General features: G+C 42.2%; 1 protein-coding gene across 1 annotated transcript in view; it reads left to right on the forward strand.

The window, feature by feature from the left end:
- The window catches only part of ndufs1 (NADH:ubiquinone oxidoreductase core subunit S1), a 48,158-nt gene that overhangs the window by 19,868 nt on the left and 3,480 nt on the right, over positions 1-24,810 (forward strand). The window contains exons 8-16 of the mRNA XM_033024347.1: positions 363-548; positions 4,203-4,337; positions 5,412-5,526; positions 5,928-6,073; positions 9,194-9,322; positions 14,161-14,290; positions 17,525-17,685; positions 19,774-19,928; positions 22,244-22,419. Of these exons, the coding sequence (XP_032880238.1) occupies positions 363-548; positions 4,203-4,337; positions 5,412-5,526; positions 5,928-6,073; positions 9,194-9,322; positions 14,161-14,290; positions 17,525-17,685; positions 19,774-19,928; positions 22,244-22,419 (1,333 nt within the window). The remainder of the gene's footprint in view (positions 1-362; positions 549-4,202; positions 4,338-5,411; positions 5,527-5,927; positions 6,074-9,193; positions 9,323-14,160; positions 14,291-17,524; positions 17,686-19,773; positions 19,929-22,243; positions 22,420-24,810) is intronic.

Consider the following 24,810-nt stretch of genomic DNA (forward strand, 5'->3'; position numbering starts at 1 on the left):
GTGTGATCTTGAGCATTCTTTAGCATTAATTTGATCTGCACCAAAGCTCACCATAAGAATGATGTAAGTTTTATAAAATCTCCCACACAGTGTAGAACTAATAAAAACTCCTATTTACTAAGGGTGGGGTTTCAGTGATATATTAAAATCAAGAGATGGTATGGATTGATGTTGTCATCAAAACATTACAGTCCATTATGCACAACACAGTCACATCAAATAAACTCCAATTTATTGCAGCTAAGGCAACTTTTTTAAATCAAAAATAGGAGTAGCTTAATTGAAAGTCGAATTTGTGATGTTGCTGATGAAGGCAAGTATTTCCATTGAACTGTTATGTAACTTGGTTTGTTCTTTGACAGGTTTGCCAGTGAAGTGGCAGGTGTGGATGACTTGGGCACTACAGGAAGAGGAAATGAAATGCAGGTTGGGACATATATTGAAAAGATGTTCATGTCTGAAGTATCAGGGAACATCATCGACCTTTGTCCAGTTGGAGCTTTGACGTCTAAGCCCTATGCCTTCACTGCCCGTCCGTGGGAGACCAGGTGCCGTATTTGCTCAGCTATTATGCAGTGGAACTTGTTGCAACTTTAATGTTGGGAAGCGTGAGGGCATGCACTTCAGTTAGATGAATCAAAAGACAGCATATTATTTAAATGGAGCAAGAGGCTTCAGATGAGTGAAGTCGGAGAGATCTAGGTATTTTTATGCATGAATGCATAGAGGTTATGGGGAGAAGGCAGTAGTATGGGGTTAGGAGGGAGAGATAAATCAGCTATGATTGAATGGTGGAGTCGACTTGATGGGCCAAATGGCCCAATTCTACTCTTATTCCTTATGACCTTAATCACAAAAGATAAGAGGCAAGTTACAAAGGCAAACTGCATTTTTACTTTTTTTTATGAAGGGGTTGGACTTGAAGAATAGAGTATTTATTATAATTGTACAACGTATTTGCAAGACCACACATGGAATATCGCGCACAGTTTTGATCCCCATAACTATAAAAGGATATGGAAACATATAAATAGGTGCAGGAGTAGGCCATTCGGCCCTTCGAGCCAGCAATATGATCATCCAAAATAAGTACACCGTTCATGCTTTTTCCGCATATCCATAACATTGGAGGTAGACCAAAGGGGATTCCCAAGGCTAATTCATGGGATGAAAAGTTTGTCCCATTAAGAGTGATAAAGTTTACTACTTAATACAGACAACACAAAGGGTTAAAGGTAAACCAAGCCAAGCTTTACTCAATTCGTCATGATGGCAGTGACGGGGACAAGTGCAGAGAGTATACCAATATACTTGGTGCTCCACAAGCAGCCACTCAAAGATACAGTGTTTTACAATTTCTTATATACTCTTAAAGTCAAGTAAATGCCTTAGTCATTTTTCCAAAAACTACTGCCGAGGTGCACTTCCAAGAAGCAACTGCTGACGTCTGTTCTAGTGACAGTTACCTTCTGTGGAGCAGCGATCTATGTAAGTCGGTTCGGTCAACTGCCGTTCTGTAGTTAGGTTATCCCAGGCATATTCTGTTCTGTGGTTTTTCCGAGGTTTGCAAGTTTCGCTCACATCTACACGAGTCAGCAGTATTTCATACTAGCTACTAGCAGTATTTCAGTTTTTCCTCTGTCACTAGTTTTAAAGCTACATAAGCGTTTAAGCAAGAATACAGAAATGGTCAAGTATCCCATCATGCAAGATAACCCTAGCTAATAGCGATTAACTCTGTCTTTCATTCCTTCTTTTTATCATAACATGATAATATTACAGTCCCCGCGAAGCACAGAGTGGTCAGATATATTGCATAACAAATATCAACGTAAGCACCAACAGAAAAATAGAATTGTAATATAGTATGGTTCCCTAGAGACCTCCAAACCAGCTAAATAGCCACCAGCTGTCCCCATCATTGTCGCCATCCATCAGGCTCCCAATTTTAACTTCCTGGGATATGTGAACAGCCAAGTTAGTAATGCTAGAGGACTCATCGGGGACATAGGTGCAGTATTCCTGCCCTATTATAGCACAGGTCCCTCCTTTTATTCTGCAGGGGTATAGTGCGAAGTGCAAACATTTCAGCTGTTATGGATGAGGGGGTCTTTTAGGTGTAAGTAAAGGCGTCCACAGTTTCATTGGCCAATTTCTCCAATATGGAGGCCATATTAATCAATTCCCGTGATAGGCGGGTTGTCCTGTAAAATGGGAAGGCAATCATCCAGAATCGCTCTGATTCCTATATACTTCACTTAGCCCTCACGGGGATATACAATTCAGTTAGATATAACACAGTTCGCATGTGAGGGACAACAAAGGCCAAATAACAGCATCCCCTTCAGTTGTAGGTTCACCTTTCCCAGTTCTTCTCATCCCCACGTGGCATATCAGGTAACCATGGGTATGCCCAGGATCCGCACACAAAATACGTCCCATTTATTGGACGTGGCGGGCCACTACCACTAACCTTGGTGCAGGTGCTGTTCCTCCCCCCTATTTTTAGGATTCAAATAACACATATGTTGGACGGGCGTTCCCCCGTCACTTTTATCCAGATTATTCCCCATAGCCGCGAGACTCTCTCAGCCCAGCTACTTTGTGAACGACAAACTTTTTTAGTTTGCTCTATCCAATTGCCAACTACTTTTCCAGTAGCAAAATACCTTACCAACTACTCTTCTAGTAGCAAAACCTCTTACCAACTACTTTCCTAGTAGCAAAAATATATGAATTTACGACTAACCTTTTTAGTTTTGCTCTAACCAATTGCCAACTACTTTCCCAGTAGCAACGTATCTTACCGACTTCTCGTCTGTTGATGGTCCCAGTGAAATCCTGCCGACTACGCCAATGATAAAGTTCACTACTTAATACAGACAACAACACCCCCTATTTCAGTTATCAGTAATCGCCATACAAGCTCCATGAGTCAGCAGTATATTTCCTCTGTCAGTAGTTTTAAAGCAAGAATGCAGAAATGGCCAAGTATCCCATCATGCAAGATAACCCTAGCTAATAGCGGTTAACTCTTTCAAGAGAGGCAAGACAGTTTGGGTTGTATTCTGAGGAGTTTAGAAGAATGAGTGTGATCTGATTCATACTTGAGAGACTGAGGAATTGAAGGTCACAGGGAACTGAAACAAAAGAGGCCAGCAAAGATCGCATTAATGTTAGGAAGGCTTAAGGACGACTGGTGGTATACTCCCGCTCCTGTTTTCTTATACTTGTGTGACTGAGACAGGTTAGTGTATTCAAAATAGTATGTGCATCAGCCCCACTTTGTGCTTTTAATGCAACATCCTATATGGTGTTAGGAATAAAGGAACAGGAGGAAGTCTCTCAGCTTCCTCCTAGCCAGTCAGGTATTTGGTAGATAACAGCTGATCTTTACATCGCATACCCATCTAAGTTCCATATCTCTCAATATCCTTATCCCCAAGAATTCTATTCTGTTTTCAAATTGAATGTTGATGATATTCTCAATTCTCACATATTCTCAATAGCTTCCTCAGAGACAGATCTTTCACACTTCCTTTTGTGGCAAGAAGTGCTTTTTGATGTCATCATTGTGAGATCTAACTCTAATTTTGTTATCTCCCAAAATGTTGTTAAATCTTATAATTTAATCACTTCAATATTTTTAATCGGCTTCTTTAAAGCCCATGACTGGCACTCATAGGAAGATAAGGACAGTAGGGACGATGGGCTTTGCCACTTGTGCATTCTCCTCATCAAATGGCACACCATCCTGTTTTTCTTTAGCTGACCCTTCAAAATACTGGAATTCCATACTTGATAAAAGAGTGAGAATACCTTTGTCAACGGTTGCAAAATTTAAGCAGTGGGCTCACCGTCACCATTTAAAGTTCATTAGAAAAGTCAACGAGTGGACCTTGTCAGAAGTGGCCACATTCACTCCCTGGGGGACCTGGGGAGAATGCTAGTTAGGCAACTTGTCTTTCTGATTTAACCTTTCTAGCCTGATGAATGACTGAAACTTCCCTTTCAAGAAAAGAAAGTCAAAGTTGTGTAAAGAAAACCAATTTAGTGGCTACCTGAATAAGCAGGGTTGCGTAATACTTGGAAGTGAGGTTAACCTCAACTGATAACAGTACTTGAGATTTAAATGTTTTCGGATTTTTTAATTTGGACACATTTGCCCTTTCAAATTTTTTTTTGTTCTAATTCTTCTTCAGGAAGACAGAGTCCATCGATGTGATGGATGCTGTTGGTAGCAACATTGTTGTGAGCACACGTACTGGGGAGGTGATGAGAATCCTGCCACGGTTAAATGAGGATGTGAATGAAGAGTGGATCTCTGATAAGACCAGGTGATGGATCTTAATCCGATGGATATTTTATGTAAAGTTTTACATGACATGAGACCCTCCAATTTTTTTTTTATGGTAAAGATTAGATTTGAGAGCCCCGTGAGAGTTGCAATACGGTCGTCATTGGGTGTGAAGATGGAGTTCCAGCTTTACTCTGGAGCACAATACCTCAGTTGACATGACTATATGCCATATGTTGGAGGTGGTCGTTAAACTAAAGCCGGTTTTCTCTCCATCGGATGGATGTGATCCATGGCACTATTTCCAAACATATTTTTGCCTATTATTACACTGAATGAATAGTTTAGAAGTTATGAAAGACATTACAACTATGAGTCCTTTTTGAATGATATGGAAAATGGTGACACTTCTTAAATTCAAAGATCCTGTTTAAAGCTGTTTTGGGTCTTGCTGTTTAAATAATCCTGTTAGTCTTGCTCCCTGTATCCCTGCATTATTTCTCTCGAGTATTTATTCAAATCCCTTTCAAGGTAGATTTGATTTCCTTCACACATTTTGTTCCAGATACTGACCACTCCTATGTATAAAACATGTATTTCCATAGTTAAGCTCAAGAACTACAGATGCTAGAAATCTGAAATAAAAGCAGAAAATGCTGGAACACCCAGCAGGTCGGGCATTATCTGTGAAAAGATAATCTGACCCCTCTTCCTAACGCTGGTTCTCTTTTCACTGGTGCTACTTGAGTATTTTTTACTTCGTTTTTCCATGCGTTGGCTCTTTTGTCAGTCAACTTGCTTCTGTCTATTTTCATAACTGACTTGTTAATAACAGAAATAGATGAAGTAAAGAGAAAATGTCTAAATTAATTGATTTTTAAATACATTTTCTGCAGGAAGGCCAGGGCCCCTGTTTCTCCATACCATGCTCTGTAACAATGTGGCTTTGTGCCACAGACTGCTATTCTTTGTCCTCACTTTCGTTCTCCAGCTTTGTGAATTTTTCTTTAAAAAGAAAACAAAAACTCCAGGCCTTTTTCCCATTCTCTAATTTACTTTAATTAAAATTAAATTTTAAGTAGTTGTGATTGTCTTGCTCTGTTTTTCTCTGCAGGTTTGCCTACGATGGACTTAAGCGTCAACGCTTAACTGTTCCCTTGGTCAGGAACCCAAAGGGGCAGCTGATATCTGCATCTTGGGAGGAGGCAATGAGCCGGATTGCAGAAGTGGTAATTAACTAATAGAAATTACAATGATCTAAGTTAAAGTGCATTGGAGGATGTGGAAAAACAAGGCAAAATGCATTGACTGCTTTCCACTGGTGGACAGTGGTGAGGATGGGATGCAAGGATTGTAGAAAGCTGAAATGTGCGATTTAAGATGGTTGGCAGAAGAGCCAAAGAAAATATAAGAAATTGTATATAAAGCCCATTATTATCAGGAACGCAGTACATTAAATGATGGTAGAAGCTGATTCAATAGTTTCTTCTGAAAATAAATTGGTTAAATGTTTAAAGGGGAGAAAGTAAGAATTTTGAGGCTTTTTCAAATGCTCCTCACAAACACAATGGGCCAAATGACCTACTGTGATTATATAATTCTCTCCCCCAATCTTTTCATGTGGTTCTAGCTACAGAAAATGCAGAATAAAGATGTGGCTGCTATTGCTGGAGGAATGGTCGATGCTGAAACACTTGTGGCTCTGAAAGACTTGATCAACAGGTTAAACAGTGATGCGCTGTGCACGGAGGAGATCTTCCCTATGACTGGAGCTGGGTACGTTTGATGAGGTCAATTGAACACTAATTTTTGATTTGTCACAAATTGAAGTATGATAGTGACACAATTTGAATAGTTACAATTGTAATCATATTTTTGTGACCATATCTTTTGATATTAATAGGAAACATTTCTTCAGTGGTGGGAATAAGTTACAATCTCTTAAGTTCATCTTAATAGCCTATAGGATCTGTCAGCTATTCACAACATTTTGGTTTCCTAACATTTTGGGTGATGCCGACCTTGGATTAGTGCTGAATTTCTGAAGTGCGACACATGAATTGTTACATTGTGTGATTGTGTTTGAATTGATAGGAATTGCAGCCTCTCCCTGCTAATAGAAACAGGCCAAGTATCCATTTAACGTTCTCCCACATTTCCCTCAATCTACCGTACTGGCCTTCCTTGGGTGTACGAGATGTATTTTGTGACAGTATTGTTCTGTCTTAGGACATTGCAACCCTTGGTTATCTCCACACCTTCTCCATTTTGAGGAGCTGATATTTTTGCAGGTGTGCAATAGTGTATACGGACTCAAAGCATACCCTGAATTTTGTTTGAGTTTTTTTTAATGTTGGAAACCTTTCTTTAAATCTTTCCTGCCCTTGGGGCATACTGAGAGCAACAGCTTAATGTGTGGCGAATTCTCGGCATTCATGCATTAGCGCAGCAACGAGGTGCACAAGAAACTCTTCTACAAATGTTCTCAATTGGCTCTGAATAAAACATCATCATTTCAAGGTAGACACAAAATGCTGGAGTAACTCAGCGGGTCAGGCAGCATCTCTGGAGAGAAGGAATGGGTGACGTTTCAGGTCGAGACCCTTGTTCAGACTGTGTTACTCCAGCATTTTGTGTGTACCTTCAATTAAAACCAGCATCTGCAGTTCTTTCATCATGATTTCAAGGTCAGATCTAGGCTTCATATACACAGATTAGACTGGCCTGAAAACATTCCATTCAAAACTTGTGGGGATTTGACATAGAGATGACAAACTGAGGCTCATCTGATATCTGAAGAAGGGTCTTGACCCGAAACGTCACCCATTCCTTCTCTCCAGAGATGCTGCCTGTCCCGTTGAGCTACTCCAGCATTTTGTGTCTACCTCATCTGATATTAGTCAAGGTATACATTACATATTCTATGGTTACTTTTTGAAGAGATACTGAGGCTTTTTCAATTAACTTGAACAATATTCTTTACTTCAACAAAGACCTGGTCAGTTACACAAAACACATTCTGCACCTAAGATTTTATACATTCCTATTTCTAGGAGCTTTCCTTGTTGCCATAAAGGAATGGCTAAATACCGTATGTATGTGGGTGTTTCCGTAAAGGGTACCAACCTGTGACATGGGTGACCAAATTTGAATGTTATTAAATCATAATGAAATACTACAGCATTAAAAATGGTCCTACCTGTGACCCTTTTGAGCTAATTTGTGATCAGAATCAACAAAAATTTGACAAATTTAAAAATATCAAAATTTGAAGAAAACAAACGCGAATTTGTTTTTTCCATTTATGACACGTGGGGACACTGTCTCTTATACTGATTTCTAAGCTCCCTTACAAAATGTTGACAACTAACGCACCATGAGGCCTGTAGTTCACGTCAGGGTCATACAAATGGCGTTGTTTGAAATTTTTTTTAATCGCGACAAGTACAAAAAAAGTTATAGCATTGACAACGTTAAACACCAGGAGGGACTGCAGAAAGAGACATCGATAAAATAGATGAACAAACTGCATTTTTATTTCATGATTTTAATTATTAAGTATTTCAATGAAACGCTTAAACAAAATATAAACAACAAAATAAGAAACAATAAATATAAAAACGGTTACTCTGCTTTTAATTCACACGTGACCCAATGGACACTGCTACTCACATTGTGCTGCAAAAACTTGGGGCATCAGAAAACCATCTCATTGGGTGATAAATCTTAAAAATCATAAGCATCATCATAATTTGGCTTAAATAATTATTTAATTGCAAAATTAATGTGATCTTTCAGGTATAAATTAGCCTAAGGATTTGATGTAATCCTGCTTAAATGCCACAAAAGGCAAGAAAACACAGGGACATATTTGAAATTTTTCTTTGTAAAAACAGATTTATTTATTTGCTTCATCACATTATTTTGGCTATACACCATGATCTATACTGTTTAAAATACAGGATATGAAACAATGTGAATATCTGGGGCCGCGGAACGTTTTTGAAAGTGGGGGGGGGGGGGGCTGAGCAAAAAAAATGATCACCGGCCTCTGGGGTACCCAGTGAGGGAGCGGAGCGACCGAGCGGGGGGAGAGTGTGGGAGGGTGGCACAATTATTCTGCCTCTGCCTCTGCCTCTGTCTCTGTCTCTCTCCGTCTCCCCGTCTCCGGCCCAGCTTTCTCTGGCTCTCTCTGCATCCCCCTCCCCCTCCCCCTCTCTCCCCCTCCCCCTCCGCGGATAATCACAGCGCTTCGCTCATTGCCCCATATCTCGACTGCGAACTGTGATGGGCCGTTGAGGGGAGGGGGGGTTTTGGGGGGGCATTCGGTTTCCGCCACGGCTAGTCGTGGTTTTGCCCAAAAATCATAGAGCGGAGCTCCGCTCTATGATCTTTGGTTTTGAGATTCTGGATGTGAAATGTCAAAACACTCCCCCCCCGGTTCCGTGGCCCATGTATATTGCATAAAAAACAAGAAAATAACCTGGAAGTTTGGAGGCCTTCAGTTTCACTACTGAGTGCTGATCATGTTGGGCCATTTTCTCCTGAGTGATATAATGTACTTTTGAATTAAATGTAAATCGTTCAACATGAAAGGTGCAAGATTCCAACCAGTTCATGAGAGATTTAACAAAAACCTGGAACTTTCATAGATATTTTGTCAGTTTCCTATGACAAATTGCCAGATTTATTTAAATCAGTTTTGCATCTTGATAACATTTGGAGTGTTGACCATTGACAGAAAACTCAACTGGACCAGTTGTGCATGTGGCATGAACACTGGAGGAGATCAGAAGTTGCCATTTGATTTATTTGAGTGCTTGGGTCTGGGCAGTTCCTACAACATTAAGGTTACAATGCCATCTTTTGAAAGGGTTGACTTTATTTTTCAAACAGCACCGACTTGCGCTCCAATTATTTGCTGAACACCAAGATTGCGGGAGTGGAGGAAGCTGATGTACTGCTGCTAGTTGGCACCAACCCACGCTTCGAGGCCCCACTTTTCAACGTTCGAATCAGAAAGAGGTCAGTACATGAATTGTTACCGGTCTGAGAAATAAGGATGCTATATTCTGAAAGGAACCTCCCCACATTTAACACTTTCCTTTGCTCCTTTACTTAATCCAATGAGGTAACAGACAACATTATTCCATGATATTCCATGGACACTTTGAAAATTCCCAGTGAAATGAAGTAAAAGTTGGCGTGGAGATGTGAAACAGAAAAGTAATTGGATAATCAGAAAACAAGCATGATAATGTTAGAAATTTCATAGATTTGAACCAATTTAGGTCAGCAGGCTGAGCAAATAATTGGTAAATGGGGTGATGAGTTGTGGTGTGATGATTTTGCTTGACCTTGGGTTTATTTTGGACAGAAGACAGAAGGGTGGGCAAGAGGGCATTGACATTTCAGACAGCACAGTTTAGCAACAATCTCTCGGCTTTTTCCAGAAAGCTAGGCTTGATCCTGACTCTGGAGTTTGCTCAAAGAGCTCCAGTTTTTTCCTCCCACATGCCGAGGTGGTGCTGGGCGACCGTGCTTTTGCGGTTGAATGAATGAATGAATGAAAACTTTATTGTCATTCAGATATACACCTAGACACAGTGCACCTTGAACGAAATTTCGTTGCATTTGACTCTCCAATCGGGTAAATAGTAAAAGTAAAAGTGCTAGGTGCGTCCATAAAAATGCCTCATGTGCATGGTTCTGTAAAATAAATATATATAAAAAGTTTTTTAAAAAGTGTCGATATTTAAAAAGTTCTAGCCTTGGTTTTGTTGATTGTTCAGTAATCTTATGGCCTGGGGGATGAAGCTGTTGCAGAACCTGGTTGTCCCGCTCTTCATGCTGCGGTACCTCCTCCCAGAGTTAAGCAGTATAAACAGTCCGAATTGTGGGTGTGTGGGGGCTCTGGTAATGCCCTTAGCTCTAATCAGACAGCGCTTGTACCCCATGTCCATGATTGAAGGAAGAGAAGTCCCAATGATTTTTTCCGCTGTCCTCACCACTCTCTGAAGGCACTTCCAGTCCGCAGCTGTACAGCTGCCGCACCACGTAGAGATGCAGCTGGTCATGACCGACTCAATTGTGCTTCTGTAGAAAGTGGCGAGGATGGGAGGGTGGAGGTGTAAACTTCTCAACCTGCGGAGGAAGTACAACCGCTGCTGTGCCCGTTTTGCCAGAGATGTAATGTTTGTGGACCAGTTTAAGGTGTCCGTTATATGCACCCCCAGGAACTTGATCTTTTTCACCTGCTCCACTGCTGAGTTGTTGATACAAAGTGGAGTGTGACTGGGCTGAATTTTCCTTCTGAAATCGACGACAATCTCCTTGGTTTTGTTCACATTTAGGAGAAGGTTGTTCCTGCTGCACCAGCTCACGAGCTGTTCCACCTCCTCTCTATATGCCTGGTCGTCGTTATTGCGGATGAGGCCCACTATTGTTGTGTCATCCGCGTATTTGATGATATGGTTAGTAGTGGACCTGGCGACACAGTCATGTGTCATCAATGTGAAGAGCAGCGGACTCAGGACACAGCCCTGAGGGGATCCGGTGCTCAGTGTGATGACCGAGGAGGTGTTCTTCCCCACCCGCACAGACTGGGGTCTTTCAGAAAGGAAATCCAGGATCCAGTTGCATAGTATGGTATTGAAACCTAGGGGTGCCAGTTTGCTCACCAGATGCTGGGGGATTATCGTGTTAAATGCTGAGCTGAAATCAACAAACAGCATCCGTGGGTGTTCCTCTCCTCCAGGTGTTGTAGGCTCAGGTGGACTACAGAGGAAATAGCATCCTCTGTGGAGCGGTTCGGGCGATAAGCAAACTGGAACGGGTCAAAACTGGTGGGGAGTTTAGAGACCATGTGCTGCTTAATAAGCCTCTCAAAGCACTTCATTATTATTGGTGTGAGTGCTACGGGGCGGTAATCATTCAGGCAGGTTATTGTAGACTTTTTTGGAACTGGTATGATGGTGGCTGTCTTGAAACATGATGGAACAATGGCCTGGTTCAGGGAGATGTTAAAAATGTCTGTCAGAACCAGAGCCAGCTGGTCGGCACATCCCCTAAGCAGACGCCCCGGTATGTTATCCGGTCCGGCTGCCTTTCGCTGGTCAATACCCTCCAGGATTTTGCGGACTTCAGCAGTTTCAAAAGACAGTGTCTGTTCTCCTGGTTGAGGCTCTAATTTCCTCATTGTAGTGGTGTTCAGTGCCTCAAACCTGCCGACATGATTATTTAGTTCATTTAGAAAGTCTGTGTCATCCTTACAAGACATCTGAGGTGCCTTGTAGTTTGATATGGCCCGGATGCCTTCCCACATGTTCCTGGTGTTGGTATCATCCTGGAAGAAACCCTGGATTTTCTGTCCGTGGGCGCGCTTTGCTTTCTTAATTTCGCGGTTGAGGTTGGCTCTCGCTGTTCTCAGAGCTCCCAAATCACCAGATTTAAAAGCCGCATTTCGTGCTTTCAGCATGGCACGCACCTCTGCAGTAATCCAAGGTTTGTGGTTGGCCCGGGTTGTGATGTTCCTGATGACAGTGACGTCCTCCATGCACTTCTGTATGTAGCCCGACACTGACATGGCATACTCATCCACATTGATGTTTTCGTTATGAGTGGCTGCTGTCCTGAACATGTCCCAGTCCGTGCACTCAAAGCAGTCCTGGAGTGCTTCTGTAGCTCCCTCAGACCAGACTCTAACCTGCTTCACAGTAGGTTTCTCTCTGATCAGAAGGGGCTTATAGGCTGGGATGAGCATTACAGAGAGGTGGTCAGAGGAGCCGAGGTGAGGCCGGGGTACTGCTCTGAAAGCCTGCTTGATGTTGCTGTAGACCCGGTCCAGCGTATTCTAGTTGCACCACCTAGACTGTGGAACAGCATCCCTCTTCTCATGAGAACTGCCCCCTCCATCGACTCTTAAGTCTAGACATAAAACTTATTTCTACTCACAGCGTTTCTTGAGGGCCTCTGAGGGAGCGCTGTATGTATGTATGTATTTATGTATGAATTGTTAGATCTATGCACCACTGTATGTAGCAGGTTAGTACCTGCACTGATGTAAAGCACTTTGGTCAACGAGAGTTGTTTTTAAATGTGCTATAGAAATAAAATTGGCTTGAAATTGACATATCTTCCCAGAGCAATGTGTGGAACATTATGGGGTGATGAGAATAAATTAACAAAAATGCATTGAAATTATAACTTCATATATTGACCCTTTGTCCGGTTGTGAATTTGTTATTTATGTTCCATGAAGGCATGTAGTTTGTATTTATTATCCACTTAGCTGCACAATTTTTGTGTGTCGCTGGTGGATCCGTGGGTTGTAGTTTCCCTCCAAACATTACCAGTTCAAGTTCCAATTTGGATAATCGAGGGGGGTGGTTGGTGAGGATGGGGGGGGGGGGGGTGGTTGGTGAGGATGGGGGGGGGGGGGGTAAATAAAAATCTAGCTACACTCTCCCTGTACAATGAGCCTCATTGTTTGTGTTGCCATCTTTTAAATAGATATTAAACCGAGGCCCTTCTGTCAAGTGAGTAAACATATATTAAGAAAATCAACATTATATTTTGAAAATAGAGCAATGGAATTACTCCTCCTTGTCTTTTTTCTGCTCAACCAAGCTTGCTTTTTAAAGAAAGCACTAATCGGTCTGAAGAAGGATCTCAACCCAAAACATAATTCTCCAGAGTTAGTCCGGCACTTTTTTTCATAAACCAGCATCTGCTCATCCATGTCTCCATTTTACTGCTCTGCTGCGAAATCTCCTCAAGGTGTGTCTACTTTGAAGAAGTTCTCCTCCCAATATAAGGGAGTGTCCCGACACAAAACCTGCTGAGTTACATCACCACTCTGTATCGCTTTTTGTAAACAAACATATTTAGTTCCTATGTCACCGATTATTTGGTTCTCTTGCAATGTTCCCAATTTTGTGGGAACATACTGTTCACAAAGTAGCAACTGTAATTCCCGTACTATAACGGGAACTAACATTTAATACAGGGGTCGACAACCTACGGCCCCTGGGCCGAATCCGGCCCATAACCCGAAATCATCCGGCCCGCAGACTTTTTTTTTTTTCCTCTCATCCCGCCCGCAGAATTCCGTCATCTGTGGTACCTGGAATGTTTAAGAAAGAACTGCAGATGCTGGAAAAATCGATGGTAGAAAAAAATGCTGGAGTGAGTTTCTCCAGCATTTTATTCTACCTCCGGTACCTGGAAGGTGATTTGTCTGTACCGCATCCTGCGCACGGCCGCGCACCTTCTGTGTCTGGTCTTCACTGTCAGGATCGGGGTTGTCAGTAGGCCGGCGACGAGTGCGTGTGATATTTGAGCTCATTGAGGTGGTGTCCTCGAAGGGGTGCGATCTATGTGAACATGTGATTTGATGCTGCCATCCGGGGCGGGATGGGGTCGGGATCCATGTGTACATGTGATAGATGTGGCCCGCCATCCGCTCACAGACATGCGTCCGGCCTCTTGGCAGAAAAGGTTGCCAACCCCTGATTTAATAGAACCTCCTTACTCTTGGATCTCCAAATGCCATTGGTGATCTTCTTTGGATGTAAATTTTGATTGTTGCTTTCATTCTTTTCCTTCGTCATATATACAATCTAACCACCTTGCATGTAACACCACAAGACTCCGTTTGTCCAGATTGAGTAGGTAGAGAGAGTATTAAAGGCAGCTTGGGAAAGTTTGGAAGGAAAAGCATGCTCAATGAAAAATTCTGATTGGTTTGCACTAATTTTGTTATTCTATCAAATAATGCTAGACCTGTCAGCATCTTTTGCTGCAGTTTACATGAACAGTTCACCCAGTAATCGGGTAACGTTAAATGTTTGTGCAATTTACAGCTGGCTGCACAATGATCTTCAAGTGGCTTTAGTTGGGGCAAATGTGGATTTGAGTTATTCCTACAATCATCTTGGCGAATCTCCAGAGATATTACGGGAAATTGCATCAGGAAAGCATCCTTTCAGCCAGGTATGGTTGATGTCACCATGTTCTTAACCATGTCCAATTCATACTCGTATTTTAATATGTCTTATTTATGTTTCAGGCAAGAAAGTTGCTGATAGAGCCAATGTTACACACCTGGTCAAACTGGCACAAACATTTACTCCAGTTTCAGCAGAGAAAATGTCAAATTATTTGAACCTCTTTCAAGGATATTGGGATAAATTAGGAGGCAGTGATTTGCCCTTTGGGGCCTCAACATATCACTCAGGCAGGCCTTGATGGAGTGAACAAATACACTTCTGTAACTAAAACTCTGAAGTAGTGTAAATACTAGCAGGTTAGGCAGTGTCTGTGAAGAGAGAAATAATGTTAACATTTTGGGTCATTAATTCATCAAACAGAAGCAAAACGTTCACCCACCACATATGCTGCCTGATTTTACATTAGACTTTACAGATACAGTGCCCTTCACTTTAGGGACAAATTACAATTTTACCAAACCAATTATCGTATTTCCCGGCAATGAAGACGCTAATTTTTACCCAAAAATAAGGCACGAAAATTTACAGCGGGCGGTGGAGCTTACTCCTGTGTCAGCATGATCAAGGGACCAATTGAGGTTACTCGCATTGACACAGGAGTAAGCTCTACTGTCCTGTTATCCATCGCCTGCTGATCCGCTCCGTTCTATGATCTTTGCTCTTGACCTGGTCCCCTTACTGTCCGGTCTACATTGAAAGACATGGACCGGGCAGTGAATGCCATGCAGGGTCACCCAGCGCAGCAAGTGATGCCACGTCCTGCTCCCAGCGGAGGTCGGAATTTAAGGAACGGCAGCCGCTCGCAGCCACCCGAGCTACTTTGCTCCGCGCCCGGAGAGCCACGGCAGCAGTGAGTGAGTGAGTTGCTGGCATGATCCCCGACCCTTTCCTTCTCATCGCTCCTGCCTGTGCTGACCTGGGCCAGACTCCCCCACCCATTCAGTCATTCAGAATGGAAGAGATCTGGAAGCCTTAGGCAAATTGAATTGTTACTTTCTTTATTTTTATTTTTTTGAGAATGAGAAATTTTGTGTTCCTCCAACCTTTTTTCACAATTTAGCAACTCAAAATGGGGATGCGTCTTCGACCCAGGTGCGTCTTCATTGCCGGGAAATACGGTAACTTACAAACCTGTACATTTTTGGAGTGTAGGAGGAAACCCACGCAGGTCACAGAAAGAACGTACAAACGTCAGGACCGAACCCAGGGCTCGAGCTGTAAGGCAGCAACTGTATCACCACACCACTCTGTGCCGCCTACTTAAATGATCTATTGAGTATTTTACTGCACTTTGTTTTAAATTACCACTTCCATCATCTGCAGTTTTAATTTGTCTTTCAAGGGCTCCTGTAACAATGTGCAGTTTGTTTAGTTGTTTCCCTCTGATTTTTGCATTAATTTCTCCAAGTGGATCCATTTAGTTTATTTTAGAGATACAGCGCAGAAACAGGCCCTTCGGTCTACTGAGTCTGCGACGACCAGCGATCCACATATTAACACTATCCTACACACACTAGGGACAATTTACACTTATACCAAACCAATTAACCTGCACGGCTGTACGTCTTTAGTTTCTCTGTTTGGAAACTGCATTTTCAGCAATTTGTCTTGCATGATTGTGTAATCCTGTGAATTAATGATTACCATCCCTTTAGGAATATATTTACTGAGTTGTAGGTGTTTTTCTTCAACAGCATTTAAATTGGGAATATTAAAGATAAGAACTTTCAGACACACAGTTATTTGCACAAATAGGTTTTTGAGCACAAATTGCAGAAGAATTATGATAGTGTATCGGTACCAAACGTGGTGAACAAACAGTTGCTTTTTTCAGACATTACATGGTTGGTGTACATGCAAGTTTAGTCCTCTAACATATTGTCATTGCAGCTGAGCTCAGCTACCTGTCGACTCCTGATCTCCAGATGAGATCTGCTTATGTAGCAGGACACTCCCCTTAACCCATGATATCTTGTGACAGCCCTCGTAACCACTGACGAGGGTTTGACTGTAAGTGGTCTGACTATCGAGCTGACGCCACAATGTGTCAGATATAGAGCTCAATACAAGAAAAGTCCTCTGGGTTAATTACCCTCATAAGAAACTGCTTTTGTATATTAAAACAAAACAAAAAGCTTCTGAATTCTTTCCACTTAGTCAATAGATTTTAGAATACTGAATAATCTGTTTGGCAAGGCAGTTTTCCTTTTCCCACCACAACAACATGGCCACCAAAGGAGGTTTGTTCCTGCTCCTGCCCCACAAAACTCATCTCCAAATACCATAATTCCATCCTATGCCACAGTGTCTAGTCTCTGCTGACCAACATCAGAGACACACCCTTCAACTCTTCAATAACTTTCAATTTCCAGGCCCTCACTGCCTCATCTTTATCATTAATGTCCAGTTCTTTTACACCATCATCGCCCACCAAAAAGGTCTCGAGGCCCACCAGTTCTTCCTTGAACAGACCAATCATTTTCCCTTTATCAACATTCTCCTCCGCCTGGCAGAATGTCCTCTCCCTCAGCAACTTCTCTCTTGACTCCTCCAAGTTAAAGGTGTAACCATGGGGACTTGCATAGCCCCCAGCAATGCCTGCCTTTCTTCAGAAGAAGGGCCTCTACCCGAAATCACCAAATTCCTTTTCTCCACTGAGTTACTCCAGCATTTTGTGTCTGACTTCGGTGTAGACCAGCATCTTCAGTTCCTTCCTACATAATTACCACTTGACCTTTGTTTTAAACAATAAAATAATAATTCACGGTTGTGTTAACATTTGTATGCACTTGTATCTGTAGGTACTGGCAAGGGCATGTTAATATGTGTGCTATGCTTCCGTGCATGTAGTTATTGGGTCATTTAGAGCCTAATCTGAAAAATGACGGAGACCTTGTTAATAAAATATGTACATTTGATTTTGTTTTCCATCACCACAATAACTGTTGAAAGTGACATGCTAATGTATTTGTGTTCAACAACTCATTCCTAGATTAAATTGTGTGGTGCTTAGTTTACCCAGGAATGTCTTTTTGGATGATAATTGATTTAGATTGTCAATCAGTTGTCAGGAAAGAGATGACTAAAATAAATGTTACATACAGGTTTGGGTAAGAGTTATTTAAAACTGCTCTGAAACTGAATACAGATGAAGATCACAGCAAACATGTAATGCATATACTGTTGTTCTTTGTCTCCCAACCTGCCCGTAAAATAGGTCTTGAACCAAGCAAAGAAACCCATGGTGGTGGTTGGCAGCTCTATTCTCCAGCGAATTGATGGTGCAGCAATCCATGCAGCAGTCAGCACCATCGCTCAGAATGCCAGAGTGGGCAGTGGAATAACGGACAATTGGAAAGTTTTAAATGTTCTTCAGAGGTCAGTGATGAGATGAAGATGAGGTGAACTGTCAACTAGAGCAAGATCAAACAATTGTTGTGCTGGGTTTTGTGAGACTTATTCACTGTGTGAGTGCTATAGCTGCTCTGCAACTGAAGCCGTCACTTTGAAGAATCCAGTGCTGTTGTTCTGCATTATAGCAAAATGTTGGCATTATTGAATATGGAGTTTGGGTAGAAATCAGTAACTATCTATTGGGTTTTGGTTCAAGGTTGGTGTACCTGTGTATCCGTTGAAACCTTGAGGGAAATTGTTCTAATTAATTGAGGGCATTGGGGGTAAAACCAATAGGATGAGGTACATTGATTAAGTAGAGAGACTAAAGAAGGTGGATTATTCTTCCTTCCCAAGCAGTGTGGAGGAGAGCTTCAACATTTCACTGTACTTTATGTGCATGTGACGAATAAATCTGACTTGACTTGAGATGTTCCAAAATATGAAGGATTATGGGAGAGGGGATGAAAAATGGTTTCCAGTACCAATAGTTGATTACCAATTAACCTGTGGTTAAGAGGCCAGAGAGGTAGTAAAGCTTAAAACTGAAATATTACAGCTGTCAGAAATAAAAAATAAAACCCAACTTGCTGCCAATGCTCGTGACATCTGAACGGAGAGCAGCCCTTTGATGACCTTTCATCTGAACCATTTTGAACACCCCAACTACTTTCATCAGAGCAGAAGATTAAAAAAAGCAATAGATGCTGGAAGTACTCATCGGGTCAGGTTGCAACTGTGGGAAGATAATTGGATTAATATTTTAGGTTAAAGGATATCAGTAGCACCTTCCAAAAGCATTCTAGGTACAAACTAGGAATGGGTTTTGGGCTGAAATGTTCACTGTTTCACCTACCGTTGCAACCTGACATGGTGAGCATTTCCAGCATTATGGGGGTTTTTTAAATTATAGATTACCTGCATCTATTGATTTTCAATTCTGATGCAAGAACATATCCTGAATTTGTTTCATCCTGAGCAATGATCTGTAATATATAGCACTAGTGGAATATTAGAAGCTGATTCAGCAAAACAGCTCTGAAGAGGGTGTAACATACATATGAGAAAAGATTATGTTGTAAGATTATTACCAAAAAAAATCAAAAAGATTAGACTTCCCTTTCAAAAGGAATAATGGACCAAATAGCCGCCTTCATGGGCCTGTCCCACAGGCTATTTGTCAGCGGACTGCCGGTGACTCTCAAGTTGCCGGCAGTTGCCTGAAAAACTGGCAACTGGAACGGTGATCGTCAGAGTGGAGCACACACACACACACACACAAGCACATCGCTTCCTTCACCAGTCCGTTATGCAGGCGGGGGACTGGGCAAGCGGGGGGAGTGCTGTCTAAAACATTCACACGGTGCAAAGCCAAGGTAATACAGACACACACTGCGATGAACAGGAAGGTTGGCGCTGTAATTAAGATGGCTAGCACAGTGTACGGTAAGTCCTTTTACAAGAGGGGGGAGAAATAGTGGAGACAAGTTGTAATAAGCCAGAGATACACGACTGAAGCTCGGCAGACATTTAACATTACCGGTCGGTCATCCTTGGTTCTGAAAACTACTGCTTACCTTTTTTTTTTTTCCCCAATAAGCCAATGAAATTCACCGGTCAGCACCGGCTACAACCTACGAGAACCTCCGAGAACCTTCGACCCCCTGGCAACTCACTAGGACCTGGCGACCCACCTATGGGACGAGAATTCTCGCTACTCTCCATGGCGGCTTCATTCTAGTCGCCGCTAATTTTTCAACATGTTGAAAAATTCACGGCGACCATAATGAGGTCGCGACTAGTTCCCAGAATGCGGGAACTCCTCACGACCATGAAGGCGACTCCCCGGCAACCTCTCGCGAACATGTGGCGACTGCATAGTTTCCTGCAATTGCTTAAAAAGTCGCCTAAGTGGGACAGGCCCATTATTATTGAATAATTCTACCTGCACCCTTGAATTAAGATTAAGCAAGGATGTTGAGACGCTGTAGTGGGTTGTGGCTATGATCTGGCCTGTGTGGCAGAGTTTGTTTGATGAGGGAATGGAAAAAAAATCTGGATGTCTTTCTGCAGAGTTGCAAATCAAGTGGCTGCTCTGGATCTGGGATACAAAGCTGGTGTTGATATTATCCGGAAAACTCCGCCAAAGGTACTTTTCCTTGTTGGAGCAGATAATGGCTGCATCACACGACAGGATCTTCCAAAGGACTGCTTTGTCATTTATCAAGGTAAGTATCAGGGCTATGAACAGCTACAAAAACCAGTGAGAGTAGGATCCATTGCTGACTGGGATATAGTTTCTCTAATTCTTAACAGGGATGAGTACTTCAAGCACAATCTGAGTATTTATAATGGGTTGCATTTGATTATTTCCTGAACATGCTTTGATCATGGGGCAGATTTGGAGAAGAGTATATTTGTCCTTAATTGGCTCTTTTTTTCCCTCTCTCACTTTACAGGGATGCAGGGGAGGTGCATGGGGCAAAGTCATACTTACAATACTCTGGTTGGCATGGAGCTGGTCTCATCTATCTTCTTCCTGCCCTTTTCCGCTTTAATAGCCTGTCCTTTTCATAACTACCCTAGCTCATCACATAGCCACCTGCTATCAGGTTTACCAGAGAGCTCTCTGCTTTCTTATATGTGGACTAAATTAGTTCTGTTCCTCCACTGTCTGGCAGAAGAGAGTCAAGAGTGTTTAATTGTCACGTGTACCATTAATGGAACAAATAAATTCTCACTTGCAGCATCTTAACAGACCATAAAAACAATACACACAGATAATAATTTTTTAAAAATGTAGTGCATTAATAATTTATAATTACACAGTAATACTAGTGCAAAAAGATGCATGAGAAATGTCCATGTTTTGTTTGTCATCATTTTGGCTCGCCTTTTGTTTTTCAGCCTTATCGTTAATAATACATTACAGACATGAGCTCTAATTTTAACTGCCGCACTGGGTCATTCTGTTAAACCTATCTGAGAAATTGCTTTTGTTCCATCCATCCTTCTCCCCCACTTTATTTGCTACATACTAACTTGGTTCTCTCTTCACCAGTTCAAATTAAGTGCCCTGAACCTGAAACTTTAATGTTTCACTTTCCCCAGACTCTGCCTGGCCTACTGAGTTATTCCAACATTTTCTGTTGTATTTCAGAACTATCATATGCAGGTGTTTTATTTTTATTTTCATTTCTACTTTGTCCTCTTTATCTCTTCTTTACTAATACATTGATGCCTATCATTTCCCTTTCCTGCTCTAACCTAATTTAATTTAATTTTTTTGCCATTTTCTATTGTTTTCTGACATTGACAATGTTCACCAGCTTCTGCGGAAAGCAAAGAGTAATGCCCGTTACGTCCAGCGACATCTCAGGTGATTTACCATCACTCTTTTACATCCAATTGTCATGTTAAACCTCCTCCCAATCCCTCTCTGAGCTCTCTTCTCTGGCTCCTATATTAATAGGAGCCATGTTTCCTCAACTAAATAGTGGGAGGAGCAAAGCCATGCCATTGACCCTTACCAGAGACTTGCTTAGCCTTTGATTTTAGAATTCCGCTGCCATATGTTTAAGGCTAAACTAACTCTTGGCAAATTGATCACGCAAAATAACATTTGTGCTGGCACTGGTAATGCCATTTTCTCTTTTGGAATATTGCCTGATACTGCCTCTACTTGACCATCTCTGCTCAAACCCGCTAATTCTAAACAAGATTTTTCAAATGCACTTCCAGTAGTCTCCCGCATAATTCGTCCTGTGAAATTTGGATCACTCGGAAATCCGTTTCCTGTGTCCCAATGCACAAAGTTTTCACCCATTATCCCTGTCTTTAAGGATTGACGTTGGCTCCTGATTAAGTAACTGCAAAGTTCCTCCATTGTTCTTTAATCCACTTTTGGCCTTGCCCCTCCCTCTCTTTAATCTTCTCCATCCCTACAATCTTCTGAGAGTTATTCCATTGTTGCTGACTGTGCCTTCAACTGCGAAGGCACACAACTTTGCAATTCCCTCCCCAACTGTTCCAGAAAACCTCCGATAATTTTTTAGGTGATTCGTATTTGTTTTTCCCCCAAGTGGCTCAATTACATTTTTTAGACGCAAGGAACTGCAGATGTATGTTTACTAAAATAGAATGGTGCATCGGGCAGTTCATTATTGGATTTTACTCTGTTGAAAATGTTATACAATGTAAACTGCTTTTGCTGCAGATTCAATGTGAACCAGCAATTTTAGATTACAACCGCTGTTTTCATTTGTTAATATATTTGTTCGGTAAAAGTATGGGAATTTCCATTAATAATGCAGACCATCTTTTTATTTCTTGACTTTCTCTACTTTGACTTCCACATTTCTCTCGTCAAGTTATTTCTGCCTTCCGCCCTTTTCTCTTTGTACTATACTTTCCCTTTAACTCTCTTTTTTGTTGCTTAAAACCTATTGCTTCCAGTCCTGATGAAACGTTGGCTCCTTTCCAGATATTATTGAGATGTTGACTATGTTCTGTATTTGTCATTTAAAATGTCACCCCCACTTAGGACATCACGGAGATGTTGGAGCACCAATGGCAGACGTTGTTCTCCCTGGAGCTGCTTACACTGAGAAGAATGCCACGTACGTCAACACAGAGGGCCGTGCTCAACAGACTAGAGTGGCTGTGACTGCTCCAGGCATGGCGAGAGAGGATTGGCAAATCATCCGTGCACTTTCTGAGGTATTGTCAGAATGTATGAGGAATAAGAACAAACATGTGGGAGAGTGGGGTGGGGAGTAACATTTGAACCTATTGTGTTGCTTATGTTGGATCCATCCAACTTGGCCTTGGTGAGGCTGCACTAGGAACAGTGTTTAGTTTAGAGATACAGCATGGAAGCAGGCCCTTCAGCCCACCGAGTCCACCCCGACGAGCTATCCCCACACACTTGCACTATCCTACACCCTACCAAGCCAGTGTGTTCAGTTTTGGTTGCCCTGTTATAGGAAGGAGGTCATTAAGCAGAGAATGATGATGTTGCCAGGGCGTGAGGGCCTAAACTATAGGTGGAGATTGGGCAGACTACAACTTTAGTTCTTGGAGCACAGGAGGCTGAGGTGTGATCTCATAGAAGTAGATATAATTATGATGTGAATAGATAGGGTGATTGCAAGTGCCTTTTTCTCCCAGAGTAGGGGGATAAATAAATAGGCTTAAGGTGAGAGAAGATAGATTTATTAGGAACCTAAGGAGTAACTTTTTCACACAGAGGGTTGGGGATATGTGGAATGAACTGCCAAAGAAAGTAGGTACACAAAAAAGCTGGAGAAACTCAGCGGGTGCAGCAGCATCTATGGGGGGAAAACTCAGCGGGTGCAGTAGTTGAGGCAGATACAATAACAACATCGAAAAGGCGTTTGGACAGGTACATGGAGAGGAAAGGTTTGGAGAGATATGGGCCAAACAAATGCCTGCAAATGGGACTAGCTTAGAAGGAGCATTTTGGTCAGCATGGACGGGTATGGCCAAAGGGCCTGTTTCTGAGTCATATGACTCTATAACTCGTGTCAATATTTATCTTTGCAATATTATCAAAAAACGATTAGCTGGTCATCTTGTTTGCTGATTTTAGGAGCTTGCTTTAGTGAGTTAGAAAACATAGAAAATAGGTGCAGGAGGAGGCCATTCGGCCCTTCGAGCCAGCATTGCATGGTATACCACATCTTTTTGCAACAGTGATCATACTTAGAGGCACCATTAGGTTGAATGTGCTGTGGAGTATCACAGAAAGGGATAGGAATAGCACCCTCAGAGAAGTGCAGCTCTTTGTGAAATGTAACCTTTGTTCAGAAATCTTCAACTCAAACCTCAAGATTTCTGTTTCTTCATGCATCTGCACCATTCCACTCTTTGAATGAGAGAATTTAATTCTACAAGGATCAGGACTATTATTTAAAAGCACTGGAAGCATTCAAGGAATAATTCAGTCTTCCAATACCAGTTAAAGTTATCCAGTAAAATAATGTCATCTCATTATTTTATTATAGATTTTTTTATCCTAGTATGAGCTTTGTGAGAACACCTACCTACAATTCTGCAAGAGCAAACTTTTCTTGCATGGGTGGTGGTTTCAAGCTTTTCAAGACAATTGGCCAATCAAGAATAAATCTCCTTGATAATTTTTGACAATCATTGAGCTCAGCAGATGTATGCATGGTTGGCTGTGGTGAGCATTTCAGTTATAGAGCGACTGCACTTCTAGAGCACCTTCCATAATCTCAAACTTTAAACAATGGTGCACATTTGGCCAGTTTTGCAATGTTAGAAAGTGCAGCAGCCAATTTACACTATGCATACAGCATAGTATAACAGTCCTACATCCAGCAAAATGAAATGGACCGGATAATCATTTATTTAGTAATTATGAGAGTTACCAGGTTGGCTAGAACTCATCTCGGTTTGTAGCAGCAGTTATAACTCCATGTTTACAAGGCCCAGTTCCATTTATCAACATTCAAAAGATGGCACTGTTGACTGTACAGCCCTCCAGGTTGAGTTTATCTAGATTATTATCTTCACGTCCTTGTAACATGGTTTAAAGATTAAAATGTCTGCGCTGCAAGGGGCGGCACGGTGGCATAATGGTAGAGCTGCTGCCTTGCAGCGCCAGAGACCCGGGTTCGATCCTGAATTGAATTGAATTGAATGCCTTTATTGTCATTCAGACCTTACGGTCTGAACGAAATTTCGTGCCTGCAGTCATACATACATCATACAATAATAACAACAATAAACACAAATTAACACCACCACAGTGTATCCTCCAAGCACCTCCTCACTGTGGTGGAGGCAAAAATCTTAGGGTTACTGTCTCTTCCCTCCTCTTCTCCCTCTGCGCTGAGACGATTCCCCACCGGGCGATGGCACAAACAGTCCCGCGGCTCACCGAACCCCGCAACGGGCCGGCTCAAACACCGCGGCCCGGGGTGGTCGATGCTGCCGCCCTCCAGTCCAGCGGACGCAGCCACTGGCCCGCGGCTCAACCCCGGACCCAGGTCATAGCCGCCAGAACGCCGTCCCAGCCACCGGAGCACCGTTCCAGCCCAGAGCCAGATCGCCCTCACGTGAGTG

The sequence above is a fragment of the Amblyraja radiata genome, chromosome 7 (assembly GCF_010909765.2).
Source record: "Amblyraja radiata isolate CabotCenter1 chromosome 7, sAmbRad1.1.pri, whole genome shotgun sequence".
NCBI lineage: Eukaryota > Metazoa > Chordata > Chondrichthyes > Rajiformes > Rajidae > Amblyraja > Amblyraja radiata.